Source organism: Euleptes europaea, chromosome 18, assembly GCF_029931775.1.
Source record: "Euleptes europaea isolate rEulEur1 chromosome 18, rEulEur1.hap1, whole genome shotgun sequence".
Taxonomy (NCBI): Eukaryota; Metazoa; Chordata; class Lepidosauria; order Squamata; family Sphaerodactylidae; genus Euleptes; species Euleptes europaea.
The window spans coordinates 22636346-22652930 of NC_079329.1; the positions used below are offsets into that span (position 1 = coordinate 22636346).

Here is a 16585-nt window from a genome sequence, read left to right on the forward strand (position 1 = left end):
CTCCGTGAGTTTCTTGACAAAGGACATTGCAATGAACAATATCAGTTATATTTTGGAGGGTCCCCTTAGAGTAGTTTAAACGGTCTGAACAGAAGGAGTTAGAGCAGCAGCGGCAGGTTCTTAATGTACTCTTTTCCAAAACTTGAGGGTGAATTTCAGTCTTCTGTGCGTCCAGCCGACTCTTTTTTTTAAAAACAGATGTACAGTACGTGAGGGGTTTCGGCCCTGATGGGTCTGTCGCAGAGTTTAATAAATGGGGGAAAATAGCTCCTAAAAAATTTAAGGGTTTTATAATGAGCGAGTGTGAATGGAGACTGCTGGTATACATGCTGTTTAGGAGAAAAGGCGCAATTTTTCCTGATTTATATCCTAGCCTTCCTCTGAAAAGAGAGACTGCGACCCAGAGATCAAAGGAAGATTCAGACTGGGAAGGGCAGCCATGAAGGAGCTTGGAAAGATTCTGATGTGTTAGGATGTGTCACTGGCCACCAAGATCAAGTTAACTCGTGCCATAGCATTCCCTAATACTAGAGAATAATAGAATCATAGAGTTGGAAGGGACCACCAGGGTCATCTAGTCCAACACCCTGCACATTTCACAACTACTTCCCCCCCCATCCCCCCAGCGACCCCTACTCCATGCCCAGAAGATGGCCAAGATGCCCTCCCTCTCGTGATCTGCCTAAGGTCATAGAATCAGCATTGCTGACAGATGGCCATCTAGCCTCTGCTTAAAAACCTCCAGGGAAGGAGAGCTTACCACCTCCCAAGGAAGCCTGTATGGACAATGAAGAAAGGTGACGGGAAGAAAAGCAGATGCCTTTGAAATGTGGTGTTGGAGGAGAGTTTTACAGATACCGTGTGGACAGCAAACCCCCCACCCCACAAATCAGTGGGTTATAGATCAAATCAAGCCTGAACTGTCCCTAGAAGTTAAAACGACTAAACTGAAGCTGCTATACTTTGGTCGCATTCTGAGATGACAGGAGGTCGAAGGCAGCAGGAAAAGAGGAAGACCCCAACAAGAGATGGATTGACTCTATAAAGGAAGCCACGGCCCTCAGCAAGAGCTGAGCAAGGCTGTTAAGGAGAGGACGTTTTGGAGGACATTGATTCATAGAGTCGCCACGAGTTGGAAGCCACTTGACGGCACTTAACACACACACATGAGCTATGTTTGGCTGAGAGAAAGAGTGCCCCCCTGATCCAAAGTTACCCTAGCGAGCTTCATTATAGCAACTGGTGATTCAAACCAAGGGCTGCTTCCAATGGCGGCTATTCTCTGTGGAGGTCTCACTGCTGCAGCAAAGACCTCTGGGACGGAGCATCTACATGGAAGCTTGCTTTGAACTTGCTTAACTCAACCCCCTTGTGGGCTCAATCCCCCCCAGCACCACTAGAGAGCTATTTGGGGCTTTTATTTTTTTTAAGTCAATGACTGGTGGAGTGCTAAAAAGCTGCAGCAATTACTATTTTTTAAAATAAGCCCCCCAAAAGCCCTCAGGTGGTGTGTTGGGGAGGGGGGGTGGCAGTCCCGGACGGGGGGGGGGTGAGGGCTAAGGCCAAAAAGAAGAAAAAAGAAGAAGAGTTGGTTTTTATATGCCAACTTTCTCTACCACTTAAGGGAGAGAAAGAGAATCAAACCGGCTTACAGTCACCTTCCCTTCCCCACAACAGACACCCTGTGAGGTAGGTGGGGCTGAGAGAGCTGTGACTAGTCCAAGGTCACCCAGCTGGCTTCATGTGTAGGAGCAGGGAAACAAATCCGGTTCACCAGATTAGTGTCTGCCACTCATGTGGAGGAGTAGGGAATCAAACCCGGTTCTCCAGATCAGATTCTACTGCTCCAAACCACCGCTCTTAACCACTACACCATGCTGGCTCCCTAAGAACATGGCAGCAATGCGCACACACCCATCCACATGGTGTACAAATGTGCTCTGGTTGCAATCTTTCCCAAACGGTTGTATCAAACCAAGTTTGAGAAAGATCGGAGCAAGGCAGGAGAAAACCTGGAGTAGTGTATGACGTCATGTAGGCGCTAACCTCCCCACTCCAGTTTGAGTGCCAGACTGGAGCACAACCTACGTATGGATGCATCTGTGGTCTCTCCGGTCCACGCCCAGCGCTCTAAATGCTATACCACACTGACTTCCTTTGTTGAAGATCTCAGGAGGGTGACAACTGCTTGTGTGTATATAAAGTGTTGCCCAGTTGCAGCCTATTTATGACAACCTGGTAGGGTTTTCAAGGCAAGAGACTAACAGAGTGGTTTCCCGCTGCTTTCCTCTGCATAGCGACCCTGGTATTCCGTGGAGGTCTCCCATCCAAATACTAACCAGGGCCGACCCTGTTTAGTTTCTGAGGTGTGACAAGACAGGGCTAGCTGGGCTATCCAGATCCAGGCAACAACAGCTTGCAAGGGCCAAATTATTAGGAAAACGGGGCAAAAGGAAAAGTTCTCCAAGATCTATAAGATTGTGTGCAATATATATAGTAAAGCAGCCAGTGAAGGAAAAGAGAACTTTGTACCTCCATTAGAATGCCTGTCGTCACATTTGAAAGAATCAAGCAGTCTTTTCTACACAAAAAATCTTACTGCAATGTTATTTCTTGAGGCTAAAGAAGATTACAGGATTTGGATTTTAAAAAAAACTTAAAGTGGAAAGGCTGTGGAAGAATGGGAATTTATACACGTGTGGGGGAGATGTCTATGAACCAGAATTTCCTGGGTTTTTTGGGTCATGATTATTTGAGTCATGATAGGTGGATAGTTTTATCAAGTATTTTTAGAATGGCAACACTGTAATAAAAATTATTTCATTTCAAAGGAGTCATGATAGATTACTATCTCAGGCACTGTTATATTCATTTATGCAAAGGTAAAGGTCTGGGCTTAATTCAGTATTTATTGGTTGCGGCTAAAATATGATTGGCTGGATGCTGGAAAGATTCCAAAATCCCCAAGGAGTAAAATATCTTAGAATTTGAGGTATTGGAAAAGATCACAGGTTGTTTTAAAATGGCCCCAATTTTTACTGATGTGTTCATTTCAAATTGCATCGGTTGATTTTCCGGAAAGAAGAGTCTTGCTTTTGTATCGCTCTTGCGAATGTGGAAATAACCCTTTTGGATTATTTTAAGAAGACGGCATACCACTGCAGTACTGATAGAGTGACAATCAGCAATGTGTTTCCTCTCTGCAATGTAGCTTTGAAAATGGGCCCCGATCTCCCCGATCTCAAAAAGCTGGGAAAGAGACGGAGCGTAAAAGTAGGAGAACTCTTCTGCAGCCCAAAAGCTGCCGGCCAGGGGACAGCTGGGTGCCCTTGGGAAGCTTGCAAGGAGGGCAAGATCAATTGCCTGTCATCGGACTGCAGGATCCAGTAATCAGAGGCATCCTGCATGTGAATGGTGAAATTCCAAAGGCGGACCTTTATGAATTGATCCAGACCTTTTAGAAACCAGCGGCCGCTGTAGCATCCATCCGTGTCGGTGAATTTTATGAATGAATTATGGTTCGCGTGAAGGAGAGAAAAACTGGATAATGTGACGGATCTTACATTTCAAACTTCCTGCTACTCTGTGAGAGCAAGAAGAAGAAGGAAGAAGAAGAAGAGTCGGGTTTGATTCCCCGATATGCCGACTTTCTCTGCCACTTAAGGGAGAATCGAACCGGCTTACAATCACCTTCCCTTCCCCTCCCCACAACAGACACCCTGTGAGGTAGGTGGGGCTGAGAGCTCTAACAGAGCTGTAACTTGCCCAAGGTCACCCAGCTGGCTTCATGTGGAGGAGTGGGGAAACCAACCCGGTTCACCAGATTAGCGTCTGCTGCTCATGTGGAGGAGCGGGGAATCAAACCCGGCTCTTCAGTTTAGATTCCACTGCTCCAAACCACCGCTGTTAACTACTGCACCACGCTGGCTCTCAAGCTTAGTCTGGTTTACTTGGAAGTAAATCCCATTCAATGGGGCTTACTTCCAGCAAAGTGTTCCTAGGAGTGCGGCCTCTCCTCTCTCTTCCTTCCCAGCTTAACATAGGCCTGGTCGTGCTTTGCCCAGCCGTAGGGAAGACTGCTTTTCATGACAGGCCCGCACCCTAGTCCAAATGAAAGGATGGCAAAGAACAGGATGCTTTTGAGCATGTGCTGAGTGCTCTCCACTACCAACCATGACCAGTACTGGTTGAAAGAAACAGCTTCAGTGTCTTTGAAAATGACCACCCCTAGAAGCTTTAGGGTCCCCCCCCCCCGCCAGGCTGTTAACTTGACTGTTCTTGCTACTTTGCAGAGATTGAATCCAGAGGGAATGACTGTGTACAGCTGTGGCTGAAAATTTTTCCAGCTGAACAGATGGCCAGCGAAGTCAGTGCTGAGAGTATCAACCATCCGTTGAGGAGCAGGAAGCTGAAGAATCAGGTACTTTATAAACCGACAGTACCAAAAGCTATCGGTTAAAAGAAAGCTAAGGAGCAGGTCGTGTGTGTTAAGGGTGCCTCTGCAGCCAAACTTCTTTGCTTGCTTTTTTGGGTGCGCGCGCGTGCCGCATTTCCAGGTGGGGCTTCAAAGAAATGACTGGAAAAATCACTGTTTTTTTCTCAGAAACCACAGTCATGTCTACAACCCTCTCGTGAAGCCCAGCAGTCTAGGTGTATTTGAACTAAACAGGACTCTCGCGACTCCTGCAAGAGTAACGCGGTTTTCACTGCCTTTGCAATGAGCCGCTCGCAACATCGGAGAAAGTGGGGCTCTAGTCCTGGAATGAAATTCCGGTGAGTCTTGAAGGTGCCATGAGACGGTGGTCTATTTTTCCTGCAACAGGCAATCACGACTACCCCGCTGGGATTATTCTGTGCATTTTACAAACTGCAAACGGCTATAATCTAACTTGCATCAGAGCCGTTACTGTGAAGTTCGTGAGGTTTTACTGATTTGTAACAAACGCCTTCCTGAAGCCAGTTCTGCCAGTGTGGTGTAGTGGTTAAGAGTGGTGGCTTGGAGCAGTGGAGTCTAATCTGGAGAACCGGGGTTGATCCCCCACTCCTCCACATGAGCGGCAGACTTTAATCTGGTGAACTGGGTTGGTTTTCCCACTCCTACACATGAAGCCAGCTGGGTGGCCTTGGGCTAGTCACAGCTCTCTTGGAGCTCTCTCAGCCCCACCTTGCCCTCCTTGCAAGCTTCCCCTCCTTGCAAGCTTCCCAAGGGCACCCAGCTGTCCCCTGGCCGGCGGCCTTTGGGCTGCAGAAGAGTTCTCCTAAGAGAAGAGTCCCTTTTCCAGCTTTTTGAGGAACAGGAGATCGGGGTCCATTTTCGAAGCTACATTGCAGAGAGGAAACACATTGCTGATTGTCACTCTATCACTACCTCACAGGGTGTCTGTTGTGGGGAGGGGAAGGTGATTGTAAGCCAGTTTGAGTCTCCCTTAAGTGGTAGAGAAAGTAGGCATATAAAAACCAACTCTCCTCCTTCTTTTAAGCACCAGGCCGTGCCCAAAGTCATAATAACTACAGGGAGAAATCAGAAAGTCATGGCCAAACCAGATATTGGGATGGAGATCCACAAATCCATCTTGCCAGTGTTTTTTTTTTTTTTTAATAGCAGGTACGTGGGACCTCAATTTAAATTATTGCAACAGCATCCCGAGAAAACCCAAAGAGTTTATCCTTTCAACCCCTTCATAGTTTCACTAAAACTGTTTCCCCTCGTTATCCGAGGTGGAAAAGAAACAAGATGCCTGCCTTGTCTCACTCCTAGGGTTAATAACAGCCTGGAAAGAGTTTTGATCAGAGAAATTGCCCAAGGGTTAAACCTCTTCTCCCCTTGCGCGCCAGTAGCAATCTGAATCATGGCCCAATTAAATGGAAATGCCAGTGTGGTGTAGCAGTCAAGAGTGTCGGACTGGTATCTAGAAGACCCAGGTTCAAATGTCCACTCGTGCCACGGAAGCTCACCGGGTGACCTTGGGCCAGTCACACTCTCTCAGCCTAACCTGCCTCACAGGGTTGTTGTGAGGACAAAACAGAGGAGAAGAGAATAATGTAAGGCACTTTGGATTCCCATTGGGGAGAAAAGTAAGGGGCTAAAGGACTTAAATAAATAATAAATGAATATTTCTGTTTTTTAAAAACAATGCTGGCCTTTAAATCTGGCCTTAAAAAGAAGCTCTCATTCTTTAAATGGAAATATCACAAACTGCTGAGGAGAGGCCATGGCTTAGTGGTAGAGCTTCTGCTTGGCATGCAGAGGGTCCTAGGTTCAATCCCTGGCATGTCCAGCTAAAGGGTCTAGGCAAGTAGGTGATGTGAAAGACCTCTGCCTGAGACCCTGGAGAGCTGCTGCCGGTCTGAGTAGACAACACTGACTTTGATGGACCAAGGGTCTAATTCAGTATAAAGCAGCTTCATGTGTTCGTGTGCACACCTCTTTCAAAAACTCAGGTGGGGTGAATCCATGCTCCAGGTGAGACGTCCGCTGCTTTCTCCCTGATATGGTTGTGAGGTGAGGTGCTGGCTGAGATTATTCAGCGGTGGTGGGAATGTGCTCTGCTTTAAGCCTCAAACTGCACATTCTTCATCAGATTAAGCCATGTGCATGTGCGCACATAAGCATAAATGAATTTGGGTAGGTGGGTGGGGCAAGATCCTCAAATTCTAATTCACATGTGCTTGTAAACATTCTTTTTTTGGGGGGGGATGTATTTTATTTAACAAACTGATTCTAAAGACCCCTTGATAAGGCGACAGTTGTTCACAACGTGATCCTGAATGTGTTTACCTGGATGTAACTATCACCGAAATCCAGCGGCTATGGCTCCCAAGGGAACTTGAATGGGATTGTCTACTGAATGTTTTAAAAAATCAAATATCCAAAACAAAGACTGGAAATTTATGCACATGTATGGTAGAATGCAGATGCAGTGAAAAACTGCCAGAAGCTCCCAATTCTACCAACTGATCCACTTTGGAATCTCTGCTCTCTCTCTCTCTCTCTGCATGGTGCCTACTAATAAGTATCAATTACATATCAGTCTTAATTTGCAGAATGTTTTGTAATTCTTATGACTCTTGCCCTCAGAATAACCCCATGATTCAGTTCTTCAATTTCATAAGAACATAAGAAAAGCCATGCTGGATCAGACCAAGGTCCATCAAGTCTGGCAGTCTTTTCACACAGTGGCCAACCAGGTAGCTCTAGGAAGCCCACAAACAAGACGACTGCAGCAGCATTACCCTGCCTGTGTTCCAAAGCACCTAATACAATAGGCATGCTCCTCTGATCCTGGAGAGAACAGGGATGCATCATGTCTAGTATCCATTTAGACTAGCAGCCATGAATACCTCTCTCCTCCACGAACATGTCCACTCCCCTCTTAAGGCCTTCCAAGTTGGCAGCCATCACCACATCCTGGGGCAGGAAGTTCCACAATTTAACTATTTCCCATTTTATAGATAGGGGATCCGAGACCAACAGGCCTCAGACATGGGTTCAAGGCAGAGGCAGGATAGGAGTCAAGGTTAGCTACTTTCAACTCTATTCTATGACCGTAAGCAGATGACGAGAGAGAGGGGATCTTGGCCATCTTCTGGGCATGGAGTAGGGGTCACTGTGTGTGTGTGTGTGTGTGTGGAAGTAGCTGTGAATTTCCTGCATTGTGCAGGGGGTTGGACTAGATGACCCTGGTGGTCCCTTCTAACTCTATGATTCTATGAACTCCCTAATTGTCGGGATACCGGGCAGCAGCAACCCCCATGGCTGTGAGCAGGAGATAGCCTTCACCCTAGGAGAACCCTCTCACTCACCTTGATGAGTTTACAGCGGATCTGAGCTGAGACCATGTGGCTGTTCCGCAGGTTGCCCACCCGGAACATGAGGCAGAGCTTCCCGTCCCGCTGTGAGATGACAGCCGCCCTGCTGAACATGAGGGTCTCAGCACGTTTCTTGGGTTGGGACATCTTGATGAACATGCACCCGATCAGGAAGGCGTCCACCACGGAGCCCAGCAGTGACTGGAAGAGGAACAGGACGATGCCCTCCGGGCAGCGCTCAGTGATGTAGCGGTGCCCGTACCCGATGGTGGCCTCAGTCTCAATGAAGAAGAGGAAGGCGGATGGGAAATTGTAGACGTTGGCAACGCAGGGGTTGTGTCCTGGATCCGGGCCCCGGTGCATGTCCAGGTCGCCGCGCATGTAGGCGATGCCCCACCACATGGAGGCCATGACCAGCCACGCCACGGTGTAGGTCAAGAGGAAGATGAGCAGGTTCCAGCGCCACTTGAGGTCCACCAAGGTGGTGAAGAGGTCGGAGATGTAGCGGCTGTTCTCGCTCCCCAGGTTGCCATGCTGGACGTTGCAGCGCCCGTTCTTGTCCACAAAGCGCTGGCGCTTCCGGCGGGTTGAGGCGCCCACCACTGCCTGGTAGTCGTCGCCGAATTTCCTTCGCACCACGGACATCCTGGCGGGGAAGCGCTCACCAGGTTGGCCTGGACCAGATAGCGGAGACTCGCCGATGGTCTTGTTGCGATGATCGTTGTTGTCTGTCGGGGTCACAACGCTTGGCTCACTAATGCACGATCAGAGGCTGGCAACATGCATGGGATGGGGTGGTCTCTCCTGCACACCATGTGCTGGCACATGGAGGACCTGCGGAGCCCGCTTATTGCCAACTGGTCCTGGCACATACGTAGCACAGCCAACCTCAGCTGGTGACCTCTTCTACACACTGTGGTTGTCAGATGATTCCGTACTGGGTGAACTCGGCTGGACGTTCCCTCTTGGAGATCAGTGGTGGTCGAGCAGGAGGATCGGATTCCTTTGGGTTGGCTGTTGCAATCCGGGTGTCAGATGATTCTGGACCCTGAGAGCATGGCTAGGCGGTCCCTCTTGGAGATCAGCGGTGGAGCACAAAGATCAGATTCCTTTTGGCTGGCTGGGGCAATCTCTTTGGGTGTCAGATGATCCTGGACCCGGAATGCTGGGCTGGAGGGTCTCCCCTCTTGGAGATCAGTGCTGGAGCATGAAGATCAGATTCCTTTGGGTCGGTGGGGGCAATCTGGGCGTCAGATGATTCTGGATCTGGAGAGCTGGGCTGGAGGGTCCCTCTTGGAGATCACTGCTGGAGCAGGAGGATCAGATTCCTTTGGGTCGGTGGGGGCAATCTGGGCGTCAGATGATTCTGGATCTGGAGAGCTGGGCTGGAGGGTCCCTCTTGGAGATCAGTGCTGGAGCAGGAGGATCAGATTCCTTTGGGTCGGTGGGGGCAATCTGGGCGTCAGATGATTTTGGGTCTGGAGAGCTGGGCTGGAGGGTCCCTCTTGGAGTTCAGTGCTGGAGCAGGGGGATCAGATTCCTTTGGGTCGGTGGGGGCAATCTGGGCGTCAGATGATTCTGGATCCGGAGAGCTGGGCTGGAGGGTCCCTCTTGGAGATCAGTGCTGGAGCATGAAGATCAGATTCCTTTGGGTCGGTGGGGGCAATCTGGGCGTCAGATGATTCTGGATCCGGAGGGCTGGAGGGTCCCCCTTGGAGTTCAGCGCTGGAGCAGGAGGGTCAGATTCCTTGGGGTCGACCCGGTGCAATCTCTTTGGGCGTCAGATGATCCCAGCTGGACCCACCCGGAGAGCTCAGCTGGAAGGGACCTCTCTCGGCGATCGGCGGCGAAGCACGAGGATCGGACCCCTTTGGGGTTGGAGCCCGGAGCCCGAAGGAGGAGAAGGGCTCGGCTTCGGCGCGCCCTGGACCGCGGCTGCCTGGGGAGCCCTCTCCAACGCCGGCCACTCAGCCCAGCCCTGGACGGGCTCCGCTGCAGGCGGGGGCAGCAGAGGCGGGGTTCGGCGGGTCCTTCCCGGGGCACGGAGGGGGGGATCGCCCCCAGGACCGGCGGGGGTGGTGGTCTTGGGGGGCTCTCCCGCCTTGCCAAGCCGCTCCTGGCAGTCGCTGCGAGCTAGGGGGCTGCAGGCAGCTGTGGGGAGGGGGCAGAGACCCTCCCCCCAACGTCCCCCCCCCGCTGTCTTCCTTCCCAGCCCAGGCGCTCCCGGCAGCGGCGGGAGGCTGCCTGGCGGTCCGGAGGCGGCGGCCGAACTGCCCGGCTCGACACTAGCCCAGCGGAGTTCGCCCGGCGGGGCTCAGCAGCGCCGCCCCGTGGCCGCCGGCTGCCTCTCGCGAGCCAGCCTAGCCGCCCCTTTTTGCTGGGGGGGGGGTCGTCTCTTTGGGTCCGGATCGGCTCCCCCCTCGGGAAGACGGGACCTCCCGCCGGACCCCTGGCTCGGCTGCGGCCCCCCTCCCCGGTCAGGGAGCGCGGAGAGGAGGCAAGGGCTCCCCCGCGGAGCAGGGGCGGCGAGCCACGCCAGGCAGCCGCACAATGGCTCAAGGGTTTGCATTGGATCTGCCACTCTCTAGATGCACGTTTTCCCCATCTGGATTCTCAAAACTCTGCATGGCGGCTTATTGTTGAGTTGTGAGGATATGGATGGGGGGAAAGTGCATCTAAAGAGTGGCAAATCCAAGGCAAAACCTTCCATTAATAAATGGCCATTTTTATTCATTGGATCTGTCACTCTCTAGATGCACCTTTTCCCCATCTGGATTCTCAAAACTCTGCATGGCGGCTTATTGTTGAGTTGTGAGGATATGGATGGGGGGAAAGTGCATCTAAAGAGTGGCAAATCCAAGGCAAAACCTTCCATTAATAAAAGACCAATTGGGAAGTGGAAGGAATTCGAATTAAGGGAGTGGATCGCCCCCGTCCTTTCCTGCATATTAAGCAGATGGCAGAGAGGGGCGCTTGCTCGGCAGCTGGGTGCGCGCGTGTGTGAACGCAACTCCCGTTTCAGCCGGATGATTGGAAAGAAAGGATTTGTTGGGGAGGTCGTTAAAATTCATCAGCGCTGCGGGCTCAATCCGCTTCTGAGCATGTGCAGAGAGCGCGAATTCTCCCCCCCGACGGAATAAACAGGGTTTTCAAGAGAGCTTGAACCTCCTTTATCTCTGGCCATTTATGCATGGGAAGTTTTTACCTTGGATTTGCTGCTCTCTAGATGCTCATGTCCCCCATCCCAATTCTCAAACCTCTGCATGGGGGCTTATTTTTGAGTTTTCAGAATTGGGATGGGGGACATGAGCCTCTAGTGAGCGGCAAATCAAAGGCAAAACCTCCCATGCATAAATGGCCTAAGTTTTTTTTTAAAAAGCAGTTAAAAAACAAACAAAAACAGCCTGATTTTTAAATTTCCTGTTCTACTTATAGGTACTCCAAACAGTGTACAGCATCAAACACCAGAACTTTATAAAGCTTGACTGCTTCCAGAAATGTTACCGTTCCTTTGTTTATTCCGATTTTCTACCCACCTGCCTTTCTCTAATGTGCTATTTTCATGTGTCACTGGTGGGGTTAACTGTATTTTTTAAAAAACAACAACCTCTGTGGGTTGGGTTTTTTTGGTTCAGCTGTTCAGTTTTGTTCCAGCGTGCTAGATGCTGTACGAACCTCTGAAGTCACCTTCCCCCCTGCCCCGGAAGCACCATTTGAACATGGCTGTCATTTGGCCGGAACTCTGGGTTAGGGAATAAATCCATGATTAGATTTCTTGCCACGTTCTTTAATTCTAAAAAGCAGAAGGCTGTTCTGGACCTGAGCCACGGCGCTGGCAAAAGGGTAAGACTTCACAGTTATTCTGATAAAAACCACTCCCCCCCCCCAAAAAAAATGAGGAAAACAGACTGAACATAAGAAAGGCCACACTGGATCAGACCAAGGTCCATCAAGTCAGGCAGTCTGTTCACACAGTGGCCAACCAGGTGCCTCTAGGAAGCCCACAAACAAGACCACTGCATCAGCATTATCCTGTCTGTGTTCCCCAGCACCTAGTATAATAGGCATGCTCCTCTGATACTGGAGAGAAGGAAGGAAGAAAGGAAGGTGGGATGGAGGAAAGAAAAGAAAATAAGAACAGCCCCCCTGGATCAGACCAAAGCCCATCAAGTCCAGCAGCCTGTTCACGCAGTGGCCAACCAGGTGCCTCTAGGAAGCCCATAAACAAAACGACTGCAGTAGCATTATCCTGCCTGTGTTCCAAGGCACCTAGTACAATAGGCATGCTCCTCTGATTCTGGGCAGATTAGGTGCAATATGGTGCAATATGGGGGCCATCTTTGAAATTCATACAAATAGGACTGGGTGTTCACTATGCAAACCCCTGCTCCCGAACTCACAGTTAACAATCAGAGCAGTTGAGGACACTCACAGGGGAGATTTAGGCAGGGTTGCCTTAACCCATTCCTCGTCCATGGATTCTTCTCTGAAAATTGCCCTTAGTCTCTCCCTCCATTAGTGGGTTCTAGATCAGGGGTGTCAAACATTAGGCCCGTGGGCTGGATGTGGCCCCTTGAGAGCTCTTCTCCAGCCCACAAGCCACCACCCCCCACTCTCAATCTGGGCTGGCGAGGCATGGCCCAGCCAGACCAAGTGACCTTTATGTCATATCCGGCCCTCATAACAATTGAGTTTGACACCTCTTTTCTAGATCAAATCAAGCCTGAACTTTCCCTACAAAATGACTAAACTGAGGCTATCATACTTTGGTCGCATGATGGGAAGACAGGAATCACTGGAAAAGACAATAATGCTAGGAAAAGTGGAAGGCAGCGGGAAAAGAGGACGACCCATCATGAGATGGATTGGCTCTATAAAGGGAGCCACGACCCTCAGTTTGCAAGACCTGACCAAGGCGTCAATAATTGGACATGTTGGACATTGATTCATAGGGTCACCATGAGTTGGAAGCGACTTGATGGCGCTTAACACCCCCCTCCCCCCTCCCCAGGCTAGGCTTCCTTCTGATGTCAGATCCTGGCAGCCATTCAAAGCGGCACAAAGGGGAACAGAAGGAGGTAAGCTCTGCCTTCTACCCTCCCATTCTCCCTCACAAGCTGATCACTCCACTGTGTTGTTCTGCCTGGCCAAAACATTCGTGGGGAGAATACAGGGCTTAATTTTTCTTTTTAAAGGAAGAAGCAGTGTTATGGGTAGCACTGAGTACTGGGAAAGAGAAATTGATGGTTCTCCTTGGACTGGCATTAATTTGCCTTGACTCAGCGAATGTCGGTTTCCTTTGTTGTGGCAAACAGAACAACTCCGACATCTTGCATCTGCCTGTATAAAAGACATCCAAAGCCCTGTTAGCTGCATCTGGAGAGCCCGGTGGGTGGGTAGCCACATCTGGAAGCCAGGTTATTTTATTCATTACCCTATTCAAGCTCCCCATTTTGCAGCTGGTATGCAAGCTTGCGCACTACTGGACACTCTCGTAATTTTCTTAACCTATGTATTTGTTTTAAACTAGTAAAAATGGCTACTAGTCATGATGCATACCTATTCTCTCTAGGATCAGAGGAGCAGGCCTATTGTATTGGGTGCTGTGGAACACAGGCAGGATAATGCTGTTGCAGCAGTCTTGTTTGTGGCTTCCTAGAGGCACCTGGTTGGCCACTGTGTGAACAGATTGCTGGACTTGATGGACCTCGGTCTGATCCAGCAGGGCTGTTCTTATGTTCTTTTTTGTCCTCATAGGGGTATCCTTTTGGAGGGGGGTATGGGAGATCTTGCTAAGCTTGGCACTGGTATGAAAGACCCTGGCACAGAAGACAGTGAATATTTCAAACTGTGCACGCAGGTGGTTTTTATTGATTGCTCTCCCACATACTGAAATGCAACCTGACAATCTCGTAGCTCAAATGGGAGCATCTGATGTTAATTAATATTCTATATCTCCCCCAACAACCCCCTGCATGGCTTCACCTCCCAAACATATTTGGCTTCTGCTTGCCAGCAGGGGGGTCCCTAGAGTGTGGAAAAAGCCAAGATTCCCAGAGACGGGTTTCAATCTAATTTCTTTGCAAATCAGGCGAGTTCATCTCTAGAGGAAGTGCGAACTGCAGAAGATCAGATGCACGGATAAAATCTGAACCTGCTGGGATTCGAGGCGCTCTCCTGCCAGCTCCCTGTGAGGCCGCATTTGCCATTCACGCTCCCTGGCATCTTTTACAGCATGCGTAATTCAGACCAGAGTATGCTGGAGTCTGTGCCCGTGCATTTCTGAAGTCATACAATGCAGATGCCCATTTTATTAGAAAGGGGCTGCATTACAGCTCCTACCTACAATTTTATTTTGTGTCAATTTCCCCTTTCCAACATCTGTTGGTATCTGAATTAACCAGAAGTAGAGTTGGTTTTTATATGCCGACTTTCTCTACCACTTAAGGAAGAATCAAACCTACAATCTCCTTCCCTCCCCCTCCCCACAACAGACACCCTGTGAGGCAGGTGGGGCTGAGAGAGCCGCTCATGTGGAGGAGTGGGGAATCAAACCCGGTTCTCCAGTTTAGAGTCCACTGCTCCTAACCACCGCTCTTAACCACTACACCACTAACCACTACACCATGTAGGAGTCCAGCGACATTGACTCAGTGATGAGGTACTTCCCTGATGCTCTGGGTTACTCTCTTTTTCTTTAATACAGCTCTGCACCATCCAGGGATGAGTCCTAGAATTCAAAAGGAAGACTGCCAAGCCTGGCCTGGCAAATTAAAATCCACCTGCGTGAGTCAGAAAGGGACAGTAAAACTGACTTTCATCCAGTGCTCAATGGTAAAAGATGCGTGGCAGTCATTTTAAATGTATCTGCAAAAGGGAGAAGAAAAATTAGGGCTCCGTAGACAAGTTAGATCAAAGGCCTTTCACTGATACTGATAAAAGGACTGAAAAAACATTCTTATCTGTTCAAACATATACAGTTGAAGTACTGTGTACAGATCAGGGGGAAAGAGCCAGAAGGAAAGGCAGGGTTTAAATAGTTAAATAAATTAATACATGAATAAACTTTGCTCAGCGGAGTGGTGGGATGGGATAGGATCCACCCCAGGGTTTGGGCTAAAGGAAGAGCTGCCTGCTCAACAAGGCACTTGTAGTACTAGATTCATAGAATCATAGAGTTGGAAGGGACCACCAGGGTCATCTAGTCCAACCCCCTGCACAATGCAGGAAACCCACAACCACCTCCCCCCTACACCCCCAGTGACCCCTACTCCATGCCCAGAAGATGGCCAAGATGCCCTCCCTCTCATCATCTGCCTAAGGTCATAGAATCAGCATTGCTGACAGATGGCCATCCAACCTCTTCTTAAAAACCTCCAGAGAAGGAGCGGTCACCACCTCCCGAGGAAGCCTGTCCCACTGAGGAGCCACTCTGTTAGAAAATTCTTCCTAATGTCTAGATGGAAACTCATTTGATTTTATCTCAACCCGTTGGTTCTGGTCTGACCTTCTGGGGCAACAGAAAACAACTCGGAACCATCCTCTATATGACAGCCCTTCAAGTACCTGAAGATGGTTATCATATCACCTCTCAGCCTTCTCCTCTTCAGGCTAAACATACCTAGCTCCTTCAACCTTTCCTCATAGGACTTGGTCTCCAGACCCCTCACCATCTTTGTTGCCCTCCTCTGGACACGTTCCAGCTTGTCTACATCTTTTTTTAAACTCAACACAATACTCTAGGTGAGGTCTAACCAGAGCAGAGTAAAGCAATACCGTCACTTCGAGTGATCTGGACACTGTACTTCTGTGGTGCAGCCCAGGATCCCATTTGCCTTTTTAGCTATTGCATCACACTGCTGACTCATGTTCAGTGTTTGGTCTACTAAGACCCCAAGATCCTTTTCGCACACACTACTGCTGAGACAAGATTGTTGATAGCCAGTGTGGTGTAGTGGTTAAGGTGTTGGACTAGGTTCTGGGAAACCCAGGATCAAATCTCCACTCTGCCATGGAAATTTACAGGGTGACCATGGGCCAGTCACACACTCTCAGCCTCCACCCTGGCAAGTGTTAGGATGGGAGACCTCCAAGGATTACCAGGGGCGTGATTAGGGTTGCTGACCTCCAGGTAGTAGTTAGAGATCTCCCACTATTACAACTGATCTCCAGCCGATAGAGATTCGTTCACCTGGAGAAAATGGCTGCTTTGGCAATGGGACTCTATGGCATTGAAGTCCCTCCCCTCCCCAAACCCTGCCCATCTCAGACTCTGCCCCAAAAACCTCACACAGGTGGCGAAGAGGGACCTGGCAGCCCTAGGCGTGATGTGGAGGCAGGCAATGGCAAACCACCTCTAAATGTCTCTTGCCTTGAAAACCTTATGGGGTCGCCATAATTCAGCTGTGACTTGATGGCAAAAACCATACACACACACTAGATTGTTGAGAAACAGGGCCAAATGAGGAGATAGCTTTTCTAGCTCCAGCGCGATGTAGTGTTGCGCTGTTGCACAATGATGATGAAGAAGAAGAGTTGGGTTTTTATATGCCGACTTTCTCTACCACTTAAGGGAGACTCAAACCGGCTTACAATCACCTTCCCTTCCCCACAACAGACACCCTCTGTGGTAGGTGGGGCTGAGAGAGCTGTGACTAGCCCTAGGTCACCCAGCTGGCTTCATGTGGAGGAATGGGGAAACAAATCCAGTTCACCAGATTAGCCTCCACCGCTCCTGTGGAGGAGAAACCTGGTTCTCCAGATCAGAGTCCACCGC

General features: G+C 49.7%; 1 protein-coding gene across 1 annotated transcript in view; it reads right to left on the reverse strand.

Annotated features, from left to right (window-relative positions):
* LOC130489465 (G protein-activated inward rectifier potassium channel 1-like) overlaps positions 1 to 8464 on the reverse strand; it is a 33570-nt gene extending 25106 nt beyond the window's left edge. Inside the window, exon 1 of the mRNA XM_056863189.1 lies at positions 7804 to 8464. Coding sequence (XP_056719167.1) covers positions 7804 to 8454 — 651 coding nt within the window. The 5' untranslated portion in view covers positions 8455 to 8464. The remainder of the gene's footprint in view (positions 1 to 7803) is intronic.
* Between the last annotated feature and the right edge of the window lie 8121 nt (positions 8465 to 16585).